Source organism: Apis mellifera, linkage group LG6, assembly GCF_003254395.2.
Source record: "Apis mellifera strain DH4 linkage group LG6, Amel_HAv3.1, whole genome shotgun sequence".
Taxonomy (NCBI): domain Eukaryota; kingdom Metazoa; phylum Arthropoda; class Insecta; order Hymenoptera; family Apidae; genus Apis; species Apis mellifera.
Window position 1 is genome coordinate 9,510,030 of NC_037643.1, and position 24,101 is coordinate 9,534,130.

Here is a 24,101-nt window from a genome sequence, read left to right on the forward strand (position 1 = left end):
TCGATTTCCTCGTCCATCTCTCGTGCGTCGAGACGACGAGGGGTTCGTTCAACGCGGACAACTGTTGGGGGGAAGGGGGTTTCTTGTTACTTCACCCGTGACGTCATCCAGAGCGTCACGACGGATTCTTCACCGCGTGGAATTCGATCGGTATGGAGAGCGCGTGAAAAAGAAAGAAAGGAAGGAAGAAAGAAAAAGGCTTTCTAATTGGAAAGCTGGATTTCGAGACACCCGATGGGATTGGGCGATAACAGCTCGCCTCGAAGACAAGCTCTTTGAGAAGATGGAAACTGGAAATTTGTTCTTCCTGGTATAATAACTAGTATTTGTTTTTTTTTTCACCTAGTATTATTATTATTATTATAGTTAATCCTGTATTGCATGAATACTTATGAGAAAAGTGTATATGGCTAGTTAGTCTACTGAATATAACGAGCGTGAAATAAATAATAACAGCATTCTAACATTCTCTTACGTATTTTTCGAAGGAACACGCCTTTGAAATTTAATTTCCTCAATCGATGTAACGAAGGGTTAAGTAACTGGTGTATCGATTTCCTCCTTTTTATTTTATCATTAAAAATAAAAGTATACAGAGAGAAAGAGAGAGAATGAATCGTCCTTCTCCACTCTTCAATAAGGATAGAAATAAAAAAAAGGAAAAAAAAGAAGAAGAATTTGTCCCGAACGGTTGTTGGCTCGTCTTTCCTCAATTTCACCCATAAACTCGAAAGCAACGCGCGATACATCCTAACGGTACATCCAATAATAGCTTGGTCGTCTAATAATACCGATCGAATGTTCGATATCTCCAACGTGCGCGATCATTGACAATAAACTAATGGCTTAGGGAAAAATTCCTAATCGTGGCTTACGTGGTTAATCGAAGGAATAACGGGGAGAATATCGATCGGGATCCGGTAATGGAAAATGAGGAGGGGGGGCCTGAAATATGAACGACGCCGCGGGATTGGCTGCGAATTACGATGATCGGCGATATATTGGAGGGGAGGGAAGAGTGAAACGCTGGACAAGGATGGCAAGGAACGCGCGCGCGATCGCTGTTGGGAAAATCCGTTTCGCGGATCGTTCTCCTATTCCACGATTGATGCGAATTTCGTGGGACAGGGTTTACTTTATTAACCGACATTAACTCGTTTCGACGGTTGAAAATTGCGAAACCAGTTCCTTTCGATCGATGGAAATTATCGAATCCTGTCGTGGAGACTCTTAAACGGCGGATATTTATTCGAGAGAGAGAGAGAGAAAGTTTCAAATAGGATCGATCGAGTATGAATTATTTCGCACTAAATTTTGTTGGTGACGGGGCAAAAACTTAACTTTGATCGTTTATCTTTCGAAATTCGTAATAATAATAATCGCAAATAATGTGCGCAAGTGACGCGAGATGCGGATTCAAATATCTCGACAAGCAATCGCTTGGTAAGTAATAAAATATTGCTCGAAAGTTTTAATTAGTCACTTGCGTACTCCGCAGTTTATCGAATCGAAGCTCGAATCGAATCGAGGGGGGATGGATCGAAGAAACCACTCCCCTCGAGCCTCGATTTTCAACAACGACGTTCGTCCGTGGTTCCCGGCGACCAAATCCGATCCGAATCCGCGTCGTTCCGGATCCGGAAAAATAAAAGAGTCGCTGTAACCGCGGTTTTTTTCACGGTTTCCGCGTAACACGCCAATTATCGTGTTTACACGAGCACGAGTTGCCGCCGATCCGATCCAAAGTATAAGTAAATAACGAACAACCGGTGTAACTTAGTTAAGCCTGCGCCTGTGCGCGGCCCAGAAGACAAGAAGGGAGACAAACAGCCCGATGAACCTCTCCGATCGACTCCGAGGAGGTGGGACAAGGAGCGAGAGACACCGGTTTTGTGGGACGAAAAGAGGAAGAGGAATCGTGGAAGAAACAGGTGAAGAAGAGAAGTGGAAGGGGCAATGCCGGCAAACGGGAGAGAGAGAGAGAACCATTAGAGGCGAGGCGAGGCGGCGAGGGAGGGGGGGAGAAAGGGAGGGAGAGAGAGAGAGAGAAAGGACAGGGTGAAGCAGGATCGGGGGAGGGGAGGGAACGGGTGAACGGGTGAATGGCCTGCCGCGTCCTTGCGAACCACCTGACCACACCGGCCGTGCCGCCACCACTCGGCCTCTCCAGCATCCTTCCAGCGGTCCAGACTCGCCTTCCAATCGGCAAACGCACTCGGCTCGCCTACCGGACTCCTACCTGACCGATCCGGGCCCCGATCCCCGACACCATTGTCCCTCGATCTTCGAACCCGCTACTCCTCTCCTTTGCCCACCTCTTTGATCAGCTGTTCATCTGCTTCTCCTCCCTCCTCCTCTCTCAAGCTTTCTTTTCGTGTCTTCGGATATGCAAAAAAGAAATGGAGCAACGAGAAGGAGACAGTTTTCGTCTCACGTTGTGTAATGGTTTATACTCATCGAGCTTGGCTGGCTGCTCGAAAGTTACAACGAGCTTAAGAATGATGAAAGCTCGTTTGAAGAAGATTCGATCTGTATACGATCACGCGCAAGAGACAGGATAATATCGCGTTACCGTTGCGCACGCAGAGAAACTGTTGAACGAAACTTGTATTTCCACTATCCTGTTTCCAAACCCGTCCGTTCAACTATGCGGCAATCCTACACGTGATTCGTAACGTGCATTCGATATAGCGGATCGCACGCCCGAGTTTCTTCTTTAATTTCTTCGAGGCGAGATCGCTGGATAATTTCGGAGAAGAGGAGTATCGGTGGTGGTAAGTGCGTTGTCACGCGCATACATACGCGTTACACGTACGTACACCTCCGGCAAATGTAACAGGATGGAAACGAGGTTGTTCCACGGCTATCAAGCCGTGATGCATGGGGCTGGAATAAGGAGGTTCGGCCCGCAGGAAACACAGGAGTTTTCGCGGGCCGAAGCGTAATGTCACCATCTCGCGTTCTCGCCCACGCCCGTGCCGACTACAATAGGCGTAACAATGATGCTATAAATTGCCACGCGTGTGTTCCTCGCGATGTCTAGAAATCGGAGCACACCTGAATTCTTCACCTACGGCCCAATCTGTTCGCCGTAAGTAAATAATGGCGCTTTGTCCCGCCGTTTTCGTTATCAACTGGCCATCTGGACACCGGTAACGACCGTTTCCGCTGATAACCGTTTCGCTCTCGTTCATTGGTGAAGGGAAAATAACACGACTGAGGTGAAAGAAAAAAAAAAAAGAAAGAAAAGAGAGGAGAAGAAAAGAATGCTGCTTTGATCGCGCGAAGGGAAGGGACCGGTCTTCTTGCTCTTGTGCACCAAAAATGGTTGGCCGGCTAGATTGTCCACGCGCGCTTCCTTATTTCTTAAGAACGCCCACGCCTTATTAGCATATTAATGCAATATAGCGGAAACTCGCGGGGACCCGAGTGCTTTCTGGAAAATCTGAATAGACCTGAGAATGGTCTTTTCATCGTTGCGGATCAAAAGGGGATTTGTTCAAGATGTATCTCGATTCCAGAGACGAGTCTAGCCTTTGTGTGCGCTCGAATAATTGATGACGTTGTTAAAACGCCTCCTTAAATAGATTTTCTTAATCATACGCCGGATCGTTCATCTACTCCTCGCTTCGTAATTTTGCTTCTATTTCGAATCGAACGAAGAAACTTGAAAAACGAAGAGACACTCGGTTGAACGAACAACGAGATACAATGATAATTAAACGTATGTATAAATAAGACAGGCGAATATAGACAGGCGTGTATTCGAATACACGCTTCTTCTTCTGAAACCGCAACGGTTCAAGGTTCAACCCCGTCTCCCCGCGAATTCTCCGTACGTAATAAGAAAGGAACGGATAACCGGCCGATTTCGACGCGCCATTACGCTAAACGTTATTACAACTTCCTTCTTGTTACAACTCGAATGCCGGCCAGATACGATTGCCCGGAGTGCAATCGGCTCAGAAAAACTGCGGCTGCCTCCATGAAATATGGCCAGAAAATATGATTCTTCCTGCTGGTAATGGCGCGAACGTTACATTTATCAGGAAATAAGATTCGCCTTACGGGACGCGCGCTTCGCGTGGTGGTGGTGGTAAGAAGAAACGAAGAGAAGGCGGATGCATTATCGTTATTCGATGCATTCGCCTCGAACGCGCACCGCCATTACCGCCGGGCGACTTCTCCGTTCGACGAGTTGCAACGTAATACAAGCCGAGTTTCTCCATTTTTCCCCCCCATTGGGGGGCCACGGTATGCGTGGCTAACGCTCGCCAACACTGACTTAACTATACAACGTTCAGGTGTTGCTCGGGAGTTAATGCCCGAACATCACTTTCCTCGCAACTCGAAAGTGGCTGTTTAACGCCTCGTGCCGCCTTTCCGCTACCGGCGGAAGCCTACCGTCGCGCTCCCTCCCTCCCTCCCTCCCTCCCTCGATCGAACGAATTTATCGACCGCTCTATTAACGCGGTTAACACGGAATCGCATTCCTCGGATAGGATCGTTAGAATTGTTCGCGGTCCGACGCGGTGTTCTTGCATGGAAGCGCGCGTTTGTATAATCGAGGCGTCTTAATCGAGGCTTGAATATTATGTTACGTTAGAGGTCGAGACGAAAGTAGAGTTAGAATTTCGAAACGATTTCGAGGAGAGATGCGTAATATATTATATTACACGTAAATAATAATATTGTTTGTTTCACTGGATGAACTGATGTTAGAAGCGTCTCACTATGATTTCCATGGTATTCGAGTGGATTTCTATAACGATGATAATCGATAGAGAAAGAAAAAAAAATTGGTACTATCGTGATTCTTGTTTGATTAATCTCTACCCTACACCCGTTCCCACGAGTGATCGAAAAGCTACATGTTTATCTCTGTTGAGAATAAAGTAGAAAGTTTATCAGAATGTAATCGTAAAGTTACAGATAAGATTTATCGACGAAGAAGCCGATCGCGTGTTCGTTCATCGCGTTCGATTCGCTTGGCCAAATTCGCCTGTTCGTTTTTCGACAAATCGTATAGGATGCTGCTCGCTAGCTACAAGTTACATCCTCAAGGCTAATGATCCATCATCTCCTTATTTCAAAGTCCGAGGTGGCTACTTAACGACTTTGCGGCTCCCTGCTAGCTGCCCAGGAACGCCCACAGGTTGCGAATTGATCGGCTGTTCTTTTAATAGGGCGAATCAGCATCCTCGAGAGGATGGGAACGATCCGCTAGAAATTTCGTACCTGCATCTCGTATCTCGTTGCAAAGTTTGCATGTTCAATAATGGATTAATTTATCTTTTAATAGTAGTCTTTGATCGCTACCAAATTTTTCTCACGTCGAATATTACACTTTTCTACGAAAATATATATTTCTCTAATACTTGAGAATTAAATTGACCAAATTGTTGAATATGCAAATGAAAAATAAGATATCTAGAGACATTTTAAACGATTTTAAATACGGGAAGAAAATTGAGCTCGTGGTTAAACAATTAAGATTCGCGAAGCCAGTCGAAAACTTAATTAACATTGATAAACTGACGTAATAAATTCATCTCTTCTTCCTCGTTTCATTAATCGTCGCACATCGAATCGACACTTTTTTGTCAGTCGAAAGAAATCTCCTTCTCCATTTTTTCCATTTTTTTCCACCGCATCTCCGCAACAATCGGCCGTCCACTCACGACTCATTCATTTCCATCCTCGCGCCTCTAGTCTCGCTCGTTAACGTCCCTTAACGAACGAGAAACGAAGAAGAATCTCTCCTCCCCGACACAATGTCGCACCTGCTCCTCCTCTCTCTTTCTCTCTCCTCCCGAGGAACGAGTTCCCGTTCTCGTCACCGCGCTCTTCCACCCCGATCAGTCTCCTCGGCGTCTCGTATCCATTCGTGATTTCGGCCGGCCGTAAATTAGGGAAGAACGGGGGAAGAATGTTTAGAGGACATTATATTTCCTCGCGCACGGTTCATTTAACATCGCCGGATTCCACGCGGCGGGAGGAATGCCGGTCGTCTCGGGGACGAAAACCCGCCTCTCGTCGCGGCGGCCACGGTGGCGGAGCGAGAGAGAGAGAGAGAGAGAGGGACAGTGACGTAGTGCCCACCTTCTCGTGGAATCTCGTGTCATCTACCAGGTACTTCTCCCCTCCCCTTCCTTCTGAATCATCGTCCTTTGTCTTCGAGCAAGGATCCTTCGTATCTGTCGGTCGCGACTCCCTCGACCTCCGTGCAAATCCTTCCATGGCTGCCGCTGTGTCGCCGCGTTATCAATTATCGAGGAGGAGGAGGAGGAGGGGATAATGGAGGCCTACGGTGACGTTGGAGTTGTTTAAAGGGGGAAGATGTTTGGGGAGAGTGAGGAAGGAAGGAAGGATTCAGTTCGATTTGGCGGGGGTGATTTTCATGAATTTACGAGTCGTTTCTTTATGATTATTTTTCTTTTAAGTTTATTGATTAAGTTTTAAGATTGATCTCTGAAAAAGTTTTTTGTTTCGTTGCGTGTAAATATCGATGAATCAAGCGACATGTTTTGTGCACAAAAGTGAAAGGAATCTCTGGAAGCAGGTATATTAATATAAATGGATGTAATGATTTTTTCTAGGTGACTCGATTAAAATAACATGAATGGAACATGGTACACCAACTAAATCAACTTACTATTCGTGTTTGATTTGCAACAAGATATCCTTTCTTCGATAACTCTCTTATCAATCCTCCAAAGATATCACTTGTTTCAAGGATGATATATATAATCGGTGCTAAATCACTTCGACAAACAAAAATTAAAATCTATAGATTAAATTCGATCGAAAGTTATTATATATTCGTGTGCGTATTATAATGAGAATTTTTCGATATTCGCTTATTTAAAACTTTAAACTTTTCGTGAATAATTATTGTTATTAATTATAATTATTATTATTATTACAAAACGATTTTCTTGTACGCAGAACGGTGTGCTTCCTGATGTTCGCCGTGATTGTTCGACGGTGGATGGGGTCGTCGTCACGGCCATAAAGCCGATCAGCTGGAAGGAGATTCGAAGCCGGTGAGTCGAGCACTACCAACCTGCCTTATTGCCCTCGTCCATTCAGGACGTGACTGCGTCTGGGGGGGTGCCCAGCGCCCTATTCACTTTCCAAAGGCGCGAAACGCGTCCCTCGACCTCCCTCAAACCTCGTCGAATCCGATCCGGATTTTTTTCAAATTTCACTTTGATCCGTCTGTGAAAAAAATTATAATAATCGACACGTAAAACAATATAATGAACGTGGCAAAATTTTTTTCTCTCTCATTCGCGAAATTGTCTTTCATCCTTCTTTTCACAAAAATTCTCTCGATCGATGATCGAAAAGATGGAATTTCATCAGGTCAACGATTTACAATTTTAGATTCGATAAAATTATCTAATTCGAATCAGAGAATCTTTGGAATTAATTGGCTTCGATTCTTCCAAATGTCGAATATTACATCTACGTCCAATTTTCGCTTTGGAAATTAAAGTCACGTTTCTCCTACAATACTTAATTCTTTACCTGACATCTAGCACGATTTCACGAGGTCGAGGTCGCGTTTCCGCGACAAAGCGAAACGGTACCGCCCCGTTTCGATTATCCGCCACAATTATGCACAACTTGGATCCAGATCCGAGTCGCGATCAACAATACCTATATTCCTCCATTTCACCGCGTAAAATTCACGTATTCGCACAATAATTTGAACCACCTTGAGCCTATTTCCATCGTTCTCAATAGAATAATACAATGGAGGAGATTGGCACAACAGTCCTATGCAAGCAATCTTTATAAAGTTTCGAAATAGCTAGCGATAAAGGAAGGGAAAACGAGTATCTCACAACAGTAACTCAACTTATCAAAAGGATAAATGCAATAACAAAACTCCAAAAGTTTTCCACCCGAGATATAAAAGAATTATTTCCAATCGGAAATTCTCCATTCTTCCTTAAAATGAACGAAATACGGTTCAAAGTTACAAAGTGGATCACGGATCCTCGATCGAAAGAAAAACTCGGTCGCGGGTCGCGGGTCCGGGCACGCGCTTGCAATTACAGCCGGGGCACGATTTTACAATAACTCAATTCATTTCCTCCTCGAGCGAGCTGGTAAGAACGCGGCTCGTGGCAAAAAAAGCGCGGTTGGATATAGTTATTGCGCGCACACGTGAACAACAGGTCGGTCCGGTCGAGCCGAGACGCGCTCGAGTACAAGAGAAAGGAGGAGGAAGGAGGGAAGGAGAGGAGATGAAAAAAAAGAAAAAGAAGTAAGAAAAAAAGTAAAAGAGAGAGAGAGCCGGATGATGGAATCAGGTGGGAATGAAAGAATGCGCGTATTGGAAACGAGTGGTGGAAACGAGAGGGCGAGCGCGAGAGGTTGTTAAAGGGAGAGGGAGATAGTGGGGGGACGGGGAAGAGGGAATAATCGAAGTGTCCATCGCGCGGTGCACGGCTCGGCTGTTTGCAAAAGCGTCGCGATATCTAATCGGCGAAACGCTTGTCGAAAAGTAAACCTATGGAGGAAACAGGGTGGAGCGCGCACCGCAGGCATGCAGCAACCTCTTCTCGTCGTAAGCGCGCGGTTTCGTCGTTTTTCGTAACGCGCATACACGTCGTACGCTTCCACGCGCGGCCCAGATCCTCTCTCTTTTCTTCGAGGAAGGAGATATATATATATATACATCAAGGGCTTCGTTCCTTGGTTCCTCGATTCGCTCCTCGAGGTGGTGTGGACCCTTCGCGTTCGCGTCTCTCCGCTCACGTTTACATTTACTCACGCACACACCAGCTCCCTCTCCCCTCCCTCTCCCTCTCCCTCCCCCCCGGTATTGTATAATGCAACCATTGATAGCCGTCCTCTCTTTCACGCACGCGATCTGTTGCAGTCGCTGCAACCCGTGTCCGGTGACAGCGTCCAGTGTCCAGTCTCCCTCCCGGTGAGTGTCCGCAAGATTTATTTTCCCATGCGATATACGGGGTGGCTCGGTGAAAACTCGTCTCGATCGATCTCCTCGATCCCCTCTCCCTCCCCCCTCCCTCCATTCTTCTTCCTCGTCGCCACCTCACATCGCGTCTCTCGGATGGACACGCGCGTAAACAGTGCTTTTCGACCGAGTTTGTGATACTTTGCGCGTTTGTGTACGCATCACGGAAGACGTCGTCGAAGAGAGAGAGTGTAGAATCGTCGATCGAGGGATCCGTGTGGATTGGGTAGGGGCAAACGAACCTTTCGCCTACGTTCCTGCAGCAGGGGAACGAGCATCGTCCTCATGGATCTGATCGGGTACGTACACAGAGATCGGCCGATCGTTTCGAATCGAATCGCGCGGGAGTGTTGCAGCTACGAGGATGGATCGCCGCCAAGGGAAACTGGATCGCGGCCGTGCTTGGGATAACTTCTCTCCCCATTAATTGCGACCGCGTCGCGTTTTGTCGTTGTTTCCTCGATCTCGATCCCGGATTGCTCTCCATCAACGAGCAGCAGGAGAAGGAGATCAGTTTACAAACGGTTTGCCCCGCTTCGGAGAAGATTCGAGATTTTTCGAGGGGGCCGATCCTCAACCCGTTTGGACACCCGTTAAGTTGGAGTGGAAAACCGCGATTCGACGAAATTGCGTAAAAGGGAATCGAATTACGCGAGGCAAGATTCGTCGGTTAGGAAAGGGGGAGGGGAGGAATTATCTCAGCTACGGCCACGATTTACGTGTTCCCCGAACCGGTGACTCGTGTCTGCCCGAGGAATCGATGGGAATAACGTGATTTTGTTCCTCTAACGCTTTGCCGTTTTGCTTTTCTGCTTTGGTGCTGGTTGATTGATTTCCGTTTCCTTTTGTAGAATTTGTTCTTTTCTTTCGACTCATCGAAATGAAAATCTTCGAAAGATCAAAATCACGATTGTAGAAAGCAATTGGTTAATTATTTTTTTCTTTGTCTCTAAAGTGATTTTCTTCTCTCTAGAGTTTCTTCCTTTAAGGTGAATTACAAAAAATATTTTCTTGCCTGTTTCATTGTAGTCCTTTCATTGCGTTATCCTCTTTTCCACAATTTCCGCTCTTTTTTAATGTTCCGCTGCTATTTTCTTCTTTTTTTTTATCGCGTAACGTAAATTGGTTTTTAACATTAATCAAACTAATTTTTGCATCAGTATTTGCACGCGCATTTTTCATGCATATTATAATCACGGGACAGCAAGCAAATCATCACTTTGTCGGGCATAAGTAAATATGTAATAAGCGAACGGCATTATTAATCAATAATCAATATTCAGTATAGATATATTATAAGAGAAAAACAACCATTACAATCTAAAACAAATGACCATTCATTCATGTCTCTATTACATCGAAATTTTTTTAACAAAAATCCAATCTAATCGAGTGTTATCGATATGAGTCGTGCAACAATTTGAATAAAAAATTTCAAATCGAGATTATAACGTTACCCTTTTGCCGAGGAAAGAAAAAAAAAAAGAGATTCGAAATTCCAAGATCACAAAACTCCAATATTTACACGGCCGTCCTAATCTCGCGAACTTTTCCGAGGATTATGTGTCCTCGGAACGAAAGCAAACATCTGCAAGATAATTGCACGCCAACCTTCGAAATCAAAAATCGCGCGACTCATCGGTATTCCCGACTACTAATATCTATATATCGACACACACACGTACACAAAAAAAAAATCTAAATATTACATCACTATATATATATCCAAATAAGAGACGAACCCTTTTCCAAATCTTCGAGAATAGTATCCCTCGACTCATATCGCCGCCATGACGAAATCCGCGTAATCCGCGAATTCCGGTTCCCGAAACTGCGAGATGAGACTTCTTCAGACTCGTGACTCTATTAGCGTCTCCGTTTTCTTCTTCTTTCTTTTTTTCTTTTTTTATTTGCCTCTACCAGAAGGAATATTCTGTGTCGAAGTTTTTACAAGACAAGAAAAAAAAAGAGAAAGAGAGAAACAAGAAATCCATATGGCTTGTTTGCCCTTTCAATTCGAGCGGTGCTAGCGCTAGAGGCCCCACCCTACCGGAAGTGGAGGAACGTACGCGACGCCACAATGTGATGTAACCGCAAGAGAAGGGATCTCTCTCGAATCGTCTCGAATCGAGCGAGTTGTGTTGTAAAAGATATTTGCTACGTCGCCAAGAGAGAGAGAGAGAGGAGGCAGCGTGCAAATAATAAGTGCTCTCCACGTCCTCCGCCCCTCTGTCAATAAAATCGCCGTATCGTAACCCGATAAAATGCCCCCGCGCGAGAGACGCGTTCCACGGCGATTTTCGACGGTGGGAAAAAGAGGCTCGAGGCCCCTTAATCTTATCTTTGCGCAAACAATCGAACGATGTTCCGCGACCGGTTACCGGTTCCCGTTGCCCGACCCGCGCCCCGTCGAGTTTTTCGAGAGCGGAGCTCGAACGCGCCGTTCGATTCCCACCAAATTCGAAGAGAATTTTTAATATCTTGCTTGTCGTTTTTCTTTTCTTTTATTGAAAATAACCAGATTCGTAGGTATAATTGTGAATGTAATTGTCGGTTTAGCTCGAAGGAACGGTTCAATTCGGGGAGCAAGTCGAGAAGAAGAATTGGAAAATGAGATGAAAGTTTTTTAAAGTTAATTTTGTAGAGAGATACGATTCGCGATCGAGAATTAAAAAGATCCGTGTACTTTTAATCTCCTCTGTCTGTCACTGATACTTTTGAGATATTAGAGTTACGATATATAAAAGTTTGAATCCAATTATGTTATTATTTTCAAAACACAAAGACGCCTTGAGAAAAACAAATCTTTTTCAATCTTTGACAATCGCAAAAACTCGAGTATTTTCTTTTTTCATATTCCTCTAACATTCTATGTATCATCGACAATAACAAGATTATTAATAACAACTAGATAAGAAAGAGACGCGTTCGAGGAAGCAAGAAACTGCGAATGATGAACGAGTGTCGTATAGGATCCGCATTTTCGAGAATAAACCACGATCGTAAACCCGGCTTGTATCGTCTATCTATCCCGAGATTTCTGCTCGAGAAAAGAAAACCTCGTATCAAGAATTTACCTCCGAAACGGACTGCAACTCGTAAATAAAGCGCGATGCTCCCTACTATTCCAGAAAATTGAGGATCGTGAAAGAAGCGTGGAGAAATAGAAAGAGAGAGAGAGAGAGAGAGAAAGGGTGCGCGCTTTTGTCGGTACGTCACTACGACATCCGGTCACAGTCGCGAGAACGGTATTTCAAAAATATCGGATGAAATACGAGGATCGCGGAGAAAAAGAATAGAGGCAGGTTTCTATTATGCTTGGCCACGACGCGTATTTCATCTTTCGTTCGAAGCATCGTCGTTTCGAAGGATTATTTTTGGACGATTCTATATTTTTCCTCACGCTTTTTCGAACGCAAGGGGAGAGCCGACAGAGAGACGCGACGGGATCCCTTAGAGCCTTTGTGCTTTCCAATATTGAACATCGAGATTTCGTCGATCGAGCGTTGGATCTTGGGGGGATCTTCGATGTGATTCTTCGCGCCGTTGAAGGTATAATTGGTCTGTTGATGCGTAGTTGTTAATTTTGGTAAACTTTGGCGCGTTTGTTTTCCGTGAATATTGAATTATCTCGTCGAATCTGTGGAAGGATCTTGGTATAATATTTGTATTTATATTGTGAAGTATATAAATACGTTCGTTCCGAGAAACTTTTTTTTTTTCCGTTCTAAAAACTTTTAAATGTAGTTATGAAAGAAATATATTTACAGTTCTATAAATATTCTTTGAACAATTCGCTCTTTGTCTCTGGAATATTTTTTCAAATCGTAGGAAAAAACAAGCTACAACTTTTAAAATATTACATAAAGCATCCTTATAAGCGCGCTTGTAACAGATAAATAGCGCAAACATTTGATAAATATTTGTCGCCACATTTATGAATTTTCTTCTAACAATATGTGTGTACATTTTGAAATACATCGCGTTCGTTTTATATTATCCTTTGCAAAAATTGCGTAATAGAAGAATAATCGCAAAATGCAAGCGAGTTCATGAATATTTATCATTGTAAAAATCAACGAATGTTTATTCGCGAACAATTAACGCTGATTCGACTGTTGATTGACTTTTTCCAACGAATTCCAAAAAACTTTATTACTTTTGCGTAATCTCGCAGACGTGTAATTATCTCAAAATAAAGAGAATTGAAATAAAAATTTCAAATTTCAAGAATTTTGATCGACGCATCTTCGAGTATAGGATTAATTCAATGGCACGGCAACTTCCACAAGTATTCGAGTAATTCCACAATAATCAAGTACCGATGATTTATCGCATAGTTGGGTGTAATTTCATTCACGAGAAAAAAAATAAATATATACGTAAATTCAACCAAATACTTTCCCCTTTATACGCGTCGAGAAGTTTAAAATTTTTCGATATCCGATTTCTCTAACTTCGTACAACACCACGCCTCACGATATACTTTGCCGATATCTTCCCACCGAAACCCTGCCCAATTCCAAAAAAAGAAAGAAAGGAAAAAAGTTCATAAACAAATCCAGCAATTTTAAAATTTCATCGAGCCGATCATAAAAACCTCGTACACCGGGAAGCGGACAATGGAGAGGCGGAGAGCCTAATTTATTCGTCATAAGGACACGTATGCGCGCGCCACGCCAATAGCGCTACCGCCTCCGGTCGAATAACCGCGGATTACCTAGAGATCCTCGGCCCCGGAGGATTAAAACGGCGGGATTCTACGGATGCTAAAAGCTTGCCTATTTAATTCAAGGATCTCGATTTATGTGGAACTCGCCGGCCGTTGAATGCTGCCCCCCCTCCCTGGTAGTAGGCTCTCGCGGTTGTGTGCGAGAGTCGAGAGCCGATCGTGAATCTGTCGTTGACACCGAGCAGCCAGGCTTGGTTGACAAAAAAAGTAGGCAGGCATAATCGTAAAGTGCGAATGTTATTCTCTGGACGATGAGCGAACCCAGGGGAGGGAGGGGGAGGGGAAGAGAGAGAGAGAAAGAACGAGGGGACCACTATATACACGCGTGCACGCGTGTGTGTGTGTGTGTATAAAGCGCGCGACACCGGTATTATAAGCGTTCCTTTTTTCTTCTTCTTCTTCTTCTTCTTCTTCTTCTTCTTCTTCTTACTCCTCTTTTATTTTCTCGGTTTTTGCCCGAACCGTATAATGGGACGACGGATATAAAATAAGAATTCGTAGCGGAGACAAAATTCTTTAACGGTTCAAGCCGAATTAGGACGGTTCAACGTTCCCGCGAAAGCGATATAATTGCGTCATTAGCGAATTTCGCCGGATATGAAACCGGTCCTCCTCCGATCGAGAGAAGCGAGGAGTGATCCGAAGAAAGGTGGATAAATATATCGACGGCCCTCTCGTCGAATCGGCGCCTTTTGTTTCGCGGATATTTGCAGGAATTTCGACGGGGGAGGATATTGGAGAGGGAGAGGGAGATATCGGCACCCTTCGATTTCCATCGAGGACGCGGCGACGAGAGGAGAAGGACGACTCGATCGACGACTCGATTGATGGAACGGGGCAACAAGGAACGGGGAGTCGAAATTCGGTGGCTCGAAATTGTACAAGCGGATTATACGTTTTCCTTCGTATTAAAATACGGCGGGTCTCAAAGGGAAAATAATGTCTCCCTGATTACTCGCTTCGGTTCAACTCGAGCCACCCCTGCGCCTCGTTGCTCCGTCCCGTTCCTACACCCTCCCTCCTTGTTCGCTCTCTGCCCCTTCGTTTCGCTCGATCTTCCATCCCCGTCTGGGTCGAACGCGTCCACCCCTCCATACCCATTCCCAAGCTCCGGCTCCACCGCCGAAACGGGGATTAAAATGATGTTTGCGTGAAAACCAAAAGCATTACCGACTTTATCTTCTGAAGTGCGTCGTATTACTCTCCCTTTTATCCGTCCTCGCTTCCACAATATTTGTTCTCTTAATTTCCAAGAACGCCAGCTTCACGATTTCTTTTCCACTTTTCTTTTTTTTTTTTTTCTTTATATTCCTTCTCGTTGAATCGCCTTTTTTAAACGATTTTTCATTTTTTTTTTTTTTCGTTTGATTCGCATTTTTCTAATCCTTTCACTTTTTTCTTTTCTGAGGATATAATCTAATTGGAATTCTTAATTCTTTTTTAGCTTGCTTCTTTCTTAACATTCGTTGTTAACTTTTTCTCGTCGTTTATTTCAAGATTGACCCGGTTTAGAATTTATTATATATCTTTGTTACTTATTTTTCCCTTCATTTTTTTTTTTTTTTTCCATTGGCAGTGCGTTCGTTAGCGTGACAGAATGCGCATGATCGTTAGATAATTTGTTCTTTGGAACGGAGTGTTGTACCGTTTGGCGCAGTGTCAAACGGGTTACAGCAACATTGGAAAAATATCCGGTATAATGACTCGGGCGTATCGCGGTCCGCCAGGCCAATTATGATAAACCGGTTCATCGGTGAATGTGAAATGCCACTTTCTAAAGTCGTTGCACCGCTGAAAGGAAGAAACTCTTGTTTCCCTCCAGTTTTTTTCTCTTTCTTCTTTTTTTCTCTCTTTTTTTTTATCCCCATACAATCTCGATCGATCCGCTCGGTTACGTCGATTTCGACTTCTTACAACTTTATTATGCCGGATGAGGAAAAAAAAATTGATCGAGAATAGCTCGAAGAGCTGAATGATCAAGCGTTGAATTTTTAATTCGGAATAATAATATCACGATTTATATAAACATTTATGCAATGTAAACAGAGATTAACCAACTCTTTCCTCTCATAATCGGAAAGATTTTGGCTAATCCGTATATTAGAATGACAAACTGTTTCGATATCTTCCTTTCGTTCGCGAGAGATTTCGCCATAACCCGAGCGATCAAATTACAAATTCTGTTAATCCCCCCTCGATAAATCATCCCCGCGATAAACACAAAGTCGAAGACTTTGGTGGAACAAACGGTGAAAGGGAAAAATTGGATTAGCCAAAAATCAGTGATCAGAGGATGAAGGAGGTGGATACGTAGGCGGATACAGATTGAAGCCGGATACCGGTGCCAAACACAAGAAACCGGTAGCTTGGCTCCTCCATAATATATGGCGGCCGCGCGAACATAAAATTCTCCAATTGCAAAATTGATGCCTCCTCCTCCTCCTCCTCCTCCCTTCCTCCTTCGTCTCCTCTTTACGATGTCTCTATCCGTCCATCTAGACGCCACCACCCTCTCCCTCTCTCTCTCTTCCTTATTTCTCGCAGTGGAGGTGGATCTCTCGGGATCCCCTCCTCGTTTTACTGTAAAGCAACTCCTCATATTGTACAGGGACGCGTAATTCATTTTTTACCGGCTCAATTATTTATAAATTGCTGCTCCCTCGGGAGGAGGACACGGCCAACCTGTCATCCTCTCTCTCCCTCCCTCCTCGATAGTGCTTTTTCTCTCTCTCTGTCTCTGATGGCACTGGTTCTCCAGTACTGAGGATAAAAGGGAGAGGAAACGAGGAAGAGAGAAGGAGAGAGGAAGAGAAAAAAGAGTGGAAAGAGAGATGGATGGAGAAGAAAGGGAAGGGGAAGAGGAGTACTTGACGAGAGCGAAACGTGCAGTGTACGAGTACGAAGCAGCACTTTGGACGATCGAGGCAGAGGTACAATTTACCGGTTTGCCTCGCTCTGTTTATTTTGTTAGCGTGCTAATGGAATGGTTACGATTCCGAACGAGGGGTAGAGGGGAGGGGAGGGGAGGGGAAGGGGGCAGCGCCCCCCCCCTTTTCCCGCCGATAAGGCGAATTATAAAGATTGTCGTGGAATAAAGTTTGACAGCCACTAATGGTTGATTCCGCCGAAACACGCGGGTCAATTAGGAGGAACCAGGGCTAACGTTTAACTTGCTAATAGCCGATCTTTCTCTTCCCCTTTCCGTTCTTTCTTTCTTTCTTCTTTCCTTCTTTTTTCTTTTTTCTCTTTTCTTCCCTTTCCCCCTCTCTTGGTTGTTGTCTTTGGACCCGAGTTGACGGGTGGTATTTCGGGTGGCCCCGTCGAGAAACGGTGATCGTTATTGTCGGTGATGATTTGTTGCGAACGAGGGAACGTTTCGGGAATGCGGCGAAGAAGATTCGCGTGTACGATTCGGGCTTTTTATCGAGTGGCGCGTTATAGAGTTGATAATCAAGATGAACGTGTTAAACTGGTGATATTTGATGATTGGAGGAAAAAGTTCGTATTATTCTTCCTTTTCTTTTTTTAATTCTAAGTTTAATCGATTAGAAAATCGATCTAACATTGTCGATAAACTAACTCATCTTTCTACTATTCGAAAATTTTTTAATTTTTCTAACTAATAGTAATTTCCTTCGAACGAGTTTACAAGAGCAACTTTGAAAGACTCTAATATCTATCCCCTGCTTCGATCATTTCCACGTCGAATAAAATAAAATAAAAAAAAGGGGGGGGAGAAGAATAAATTATCACGCGCGATCTTGCAAAGATTAATCACGCCAATCCAATTAAACCGATCGAACCGCGCGAATACGTCGTCGTCGTCGTCCTCGGCACCAGGAGGAGACCATCCTCACGGAAAATCGTCGAGAAATCCAGCGCGTAATCCAGCGGCGGAGCGTATCGTGCGTAATTCGCGATCTTAATGACCCGGCCGGTCTTCATAAATTCGCGTGTAATTGGAGGCTTCTTCGCGGCGGCGCGCAAATTTAAGGCCGGCGCGCCTCGTTTCGCTCGCCCAGTCTTTGAGAAATTAAAAATCTCGAAATATCGCGCGACGACTCGATCCCCGACCCGTAACCGGCCATCCAAACACATTTCACCTGACGCGTTTAAGGGATCGCGTCCGCTTTGTGCGGCCACGAGTTATGGGCGGATCCCCATCCGCGAGTGCGAATGCGGTTTTAACAAGGGAGTGGAAGAATAGAGAGGGAGATAAGGTTTCTCGTGTCTGCCTTTTATTTCTATTTTTATTTCTCTTTCTCTTTCTCTTTCTCTTTTTTCTTTCTTTCTCGAAGGAGGGAGAGTTAGATGGTGGAAAAGATAATTTACGGTGCTCGAGTTGGTTAGTTATGAGAGATGGAAATGAATGGGAGGGGTGTGCAACGACAGTAAGATTGATTTATTTATGGTAATTCTTGGAAATTGAAATTGAAGAGTAGGTGATGAAAATTAATAATTTATATAACGAGTCTCGCCTAGTAATAGTTTCGAGGGGAGGGGGAAAAAAGTTGGTGAAATTGTTATTTACGCTTTTTAAGCCTCTTAATAAATGTTAATTTAATATAAATCACGCTTCCGTGATGTCTCGATAAATATTTTTGATATCGATGTAGATTATCTTTATCTATAGTGTGCAAAAGGAGAAAAAAAATAAGAATAATTCGATCGAGATGAAGAAAAAATCTCACACTCGGAGAAAATAGAGGATAATTATTTTTCGAGAAATTTCGTTTAAGTACACCGTTGCATCAATAATTATCTATCTTCCAGGTGCACAATTTTTTAAAAAAAAGTACCAATTATTCGTGTATCACTCTGTAGCTTCTTCTTCGTCATTATAAGTTTTATCGCATATATTTAAAGTAAGTAACTAAGCGATTAAAATTGCAGAACGAGATAATCTGGCTATCGTGTCTTAATTAGACGTGTAATGCATCCTCGATTTATGTAAGTTTTTTTTTTTTCATTTTAATTTCGATCAAATGGTGATTAGATTTTTCTGTATTATTCCTTACTGTCTGCGGGCACGCAAAACTTTTGATAAACCTTTGATAATTAAAGTATGAGATTTTATGGTTTGCTGCGGAAAAGTGTGTAAACCGGGTTTATTCCATTAATTTTAATGAGATTTCATGCCGGTTGGTTGAGAATCGAAAAGTGTTTAATCATAGTTGATCGTTGTTTACGAACTTTTCGCGGTTTTATTTAACAAATTGGAAATCGCTTCTTTATTTTTTTTTTTTAGATAAAACACTCGTTCTAAATAAATCTGATCTTCATTCTTCGCTCGATTTCTTATCTATTTTTTTAATTGTTTTAAGCATCTCCTCTTGATTTTCATTCTTCTTCTTTAATTTTATTATTAAATTTTATTTACTCATAACGTTACAATACTTATCTCTCCGGCAAATAAAAGATAAACGTACACATCACAGTACGTTTCTCTAACGTCGACAGGTACAACTACTCTCATTATATATTATTTGATAAACCAGAAAAATTACGTAATCGAGATGTATTATCTTGCCCAGCCTCGTGTTTAATCACGAATTAATCAGAATTGATCCGATAATAAGGATAATATCGCTTCCACTCAAATCACAATATATTATCTGCTACAACTCCGCTGTAAATAAATAATCCGTGAATAATCAAACGCTTATCAAGCGTAAAAACATTATTAAGTTTTTAAGTAACACATGTGTCCAATACAATTAATAAAACAAATTGCATCGAGGAAAAAAAATAAATAAATAAATAAATAAATATCGCATTCAACTCACAGTGTACAGTTATTACAACTTGAATTTACAAGATGAGATGCTAATGCAATGATTCAACCTTCGAGCATCATCGTGCATAATACACTATTCATAAGTATCCGCACATTTCGATCAATTTGCAGTGATAACGAGTCGATAATTGAAACTCATGTTTATCTCGTTATTCCCTCCACACGAATGACACAATACTATAACAATTTGTAATCCAAAAAAGAAAATAATAATAATCAACCATCACCAAATCTATCACGAAAAAAAGACTCTAAACATATTAAAAACATTAAGTCTATTAAGAATTCGATTACAATGAAAAATCGAATTATTTCCTCTTCATCTGAGAACTCGATTGCAATCTATGAACCTGCTTCTATATTAATAGAAGCATCCAAATCCAACATTTGTCTCTGTTTGTTCTCCTCCCTTGCCCAAAAATCTAGGAATCTAAGCATATATTGATTCATGCTCGCTCCTAGACGCTATTCTTAATCTTTCCAAGGATCGATCGAGCATTTCCTTTTTGTCTTCCCTTATCTATGATCGCAATCGAGGATGCTCGGTGTACTATAATGCGACAGGCCACGTCGGGGAGGATCAGTTTGTTTGATGCCGGCGTATCGTGACAAGGGCGACGTTACTTTGACTACTCCCCTGAGAACGAAATCTCCCTTTCTACGGTTATCCCTCTTTCTCCGCCTCCTCTTCTTCGCAGTCCATCCTCGAATTATTCCAATTCGATACGCACCCGGCCTCCCGGTTTCGCAAATCGCCTAGAATCATCTTCTCCTAGTTTCTGACTGCCATGGAACCGTATGATTTTTGTATAATAAGAGCGTCGATGTGGTCGAAGAGAAGAGGAGAGAAAGTTTCGAATTTAAGAATTTAAGATTAATTTTCGAAGAATTCTGCTTGCATTATAATTTATCGTTAATATCGTTTAACACTTTTTTCCTTCCTCGATGGAATATCTCGAAAGATACATCTCGTATAATGGACGTGTCTAGGAGGAGGGATCGATGATACGAATTTATGCACGATTTACATTTCTTCAACGTCGATGGTGTTGTAAATTCTTAGCTCGAATTGCCGGCAATCTGTTCGATAAGATATCGAAGCTAAGTGGTGCGCGCCGTCGTTTTGCAAGTTAGTTAAACAGGTATACGTCGATTATTAGCGAATTAGAGAAGGTGTGTCTCGTGAAGAAGAAGAAGAAGGATCTCTCGGACTCGAAGTGCAAGTTTTCGAAAAGAAAGTCGAAAGGAAGCGTTTTTATTCTTCCTTTTTTTTTTTTTTTTTTTCTTTTTTAAAAAGATTATCATCGAGAAGATTTTCAGATGTTGTAATTTGTCCAATGTCCTGTGATTTTCTGTCGTGATGTGGTTCGTTATCTTAATTGTAGTGTTGATGCATGGGCGTACTTAAGTTTCTCAGATGCAATAAGGAAAATCGAAGTGTGTATATATATATATATTCTCATTCATTAATTTATCTATTCAACGTATCTACGAGAAACGAAAGATAGAAAGGCCGTGTAAGAAAATTCCTTACTCGTTTGATATATTATCCTACGTGGGTTTTGACGCGTTTGGAAAAATCTTCTTTAAAATTCTTTATACGAATAAATTGCTGTGGATCGTTAATTTGCCGGATTCTTTCAATTATAAATTATATATTTTTCGTATTACGCAATCGATATTATTTATCGCGACGTTTGAGAATCGAATAGAAATATATTTCTCGCGATAATAAGTAATTGGAAGTAGTTGTATATAATTACGTTAATTACATTACGATTCCTAACAGAATTTTCGATCCGTTATTAATCGATCCAATAGATAACGTTTAAGGCAGAATTTACGGTGGCGTCTTTTACCGTGTGTCTTATATGGTCTATCTATTTCTGAAAATATATACCACGTCATAGAGGCAACACGGACTAAATTTAATGCGGATAATTCATCAGTAGGTAATAAGCACAGCTGCGGATAAGTCAGAAATAAATTGAACCTTTGACGTAACAATAATACATCTCGAGATTAAACCCCAATCGATCTTAGAGAACCATCGTTGCGAAATTATTATTCAATACACCGCTTAAAATAATCTAACCGAGGAAATCGATATCCCTCCTAATAATCGACAGAGACTTCTCCAATCGTTTAACATTATTTACTTACTTACCAACGCAATTTAATTTACGATTTAACGAATTTATATTCCAATATACACGTCTATAAAGATAACAATCAATAAACCATTCCAAAAAGAAAAAAAGAAAAACATAAATCATCCATCACGTTACGAAAATCCTCCAAATATATATCGAGATACCGACTTAATACGTCCAAGTCAAAGTCCTTCAATCGCGGATTCCGGCACCGGGGCACGGATCTCGGCTGCCACCCTTCAAAGAACCTTGATATTAACCAGCCGCGCAGCCATTGTTGGCCCTCGACTATGGACATTGTACTCTTTGAACGTGCCACAAAGAAGAGAGCAGCTCGCACGCTCGGTGTGCGTGCGGCATTCATCTGGACCTACTACGGGCTATCCGTAGTTAAATCGGCCTCCTAACAGCCTCGCTCCACCATTGTATATATATATACATATACGTATACTCCTCTCTCGAAAATGCGTCTCGTGCCTTCTAGAAATCGTGTACGTACGCGTATATACACGCGCTTCCATATCCGTTGCAAGAAACAATGAAGATGAAAAGAGAGGAGGGGGAGTGAAATGAAGGAGGAAATGAAGGTGAGCAGAAGGAGCCATGGGACGGCCATTTTTCAAGCGCGTCGTCCGCCCACGCGCGGGAGAAGAGGGCGCGACAATAGGCCGGAGAAATTTCCTGCGGCGGAGATTAATTGGTCACGAGGATTTCGAATGCCGCTCTGAATTCGAGGCATCGTTTTCGAGTCGTGAACGGTGCCGATGCTGGTGAATAACCGGGGAGGAGGAGAGGGAGAGGGCGTTGGTTCGCACGAAGCTCACCCTAATGCCTTAAGCTCCTTGGCCGGCGAACGCGGCCACGCATGCGTGCGAGAGGCTAATGCAACGCCGGTAGCACAATGCCCGTGGTCGTGGACCGCGATGAATGTGGGCATTAAATGATTATAGCCAGGGATTTGTACGAACAAATGGATGACAATGGTAGCGGGGAGCTCGTCCGCCGCCGACGCCGCGGCCTTGGCTCGTTCCTCGCCTTTTCCGCTCGATCACGCCGCCCCGATCAAGGGTTAGAAGACGCGGCTCGGTCTAATGATGCCAACAATAATGCCAGCGAGCTGGAATGCGGCCAACTCTCGAGGGACCAAATCTCTCGCTCCGCTCTTCTTCGAGTGGCGTGGCCGAGAGTTTTAACAAATGATGGACGAAGAAAGGGTATATTCCGACGATGATTTCGTGTTTAACTGCTCGTATCAATTGTATTCCCAATTATAATAATCCCGTTAAATTCCAACTGTGATCGATCTACAGAGAGAGAGCTACAACTGTTGTACAAGAGAGAATTGTTAAAAATGTCAATAAAAATAGTTTTGTAATCGTAATGTTCCATCGTAATCACGTTTTCAAAAGGAGAGACGCGTTATAAGGCGGTCGACTGTAATAACGAGTAAAAGAAAGAGAAGGGGGAGAAAAAAGGAGGAGGAGGAAGGAGAAGAAAGGAAATGCTTCAAATGAATTGAAAAAAAAAAAGAAAAAGAAAAAGAAAAAAGGAATATTCGCTATCATCAGTTTCTTTTCCACCACGTGAACACGATCCACATCTAATAATCCACATCGTATGGACAAACCTCTCCTCTCCTCCCAGTTGCTTCCGCGAATAAACGCGACGATAACGACCGGTTCGCAGGAGCAAAAGAAGTGGCGGACTTCGAAGAAAGAGCGGACGTTGGATGGAATCGGTCGGTCGGGACCATCTATCATGCAGCTGTTGCTTCCATTGTGTTGTTAGTCTTACGTTACGACTCTTAAAGAGAGAAACATGGGCGAGGAGGAGGGACAAGGACGTGGAGCAGGGAGGGGGAGGCCGAGGGTTGGTCGTAGAACGAAAGAAGTCAGCAGCTTCCCCAACGAGTGTGCAACATGCGTTTGTCTCCTGCTCCGTCCGTCCGTCCATCCATCCATCCTTCCTTCTCCTTCCTTCTTCCAATATCCCTCTCCTTCTCTCCTTCTCCCTCCGTGCCCCTGTTATTCTTCTGGTTAAACGGCTAAGAATAGTAAGAATACACGGTGGAGGAACGTTGAAACGCGTCTAACAGATACAATGGACTCGTTTCTCCCATTTCCATCCATCCGCGAAAACTCTATGAAAAATTCTCCGTCTTCCTACCCACAGCCTAATCTCTTCTTAATTCTTTTTAATTATTTCTCCAGAAAAATTCGTATACTTATGTACACCGCTCCATAATTTTCAAAATAATTCTTCTTCAAACCTGAACGATGAGAACGACTAATAAATATCCAGAGTCCATTGATCCCCAATATTCGATTTCCTTCCATCCTTCACGAAAGAGAAATCATCGGTGTCCTATCGATATCATCACGAATAAAAGAAATTATCAAGAATTTTCGTGCTTCTCCTCCTATT

At 43.0% G+C, this 24,101-nt stretch overlaps 1 protein-coding gene across 1 annotated transcript in view; it reads left to right on the top strand.

Annotated features, from left to right (window-relative positions):
* The first annotated feature begins 8,895 nt into the window (after positions 1-8,895).
* LOC408884 (transcription factor Sox-13) overlaps positions 8,896-24,101 on the top strand; it is a 148,767-nt gene continuing 133,561 nt past the window's right edge. The window contains exon 1 of the mRNA XM_016912656.2: positions 8,896-9,294. Within this exon, the coding sequence (XP_016768145.2) occupies positions 9,281-9,294 (14 nt within the window). The 5' untranslated portion in view covers positions 8,896-9,280. The remainder of the gene's footprint in view (positions 9,295-24,101) is intronic.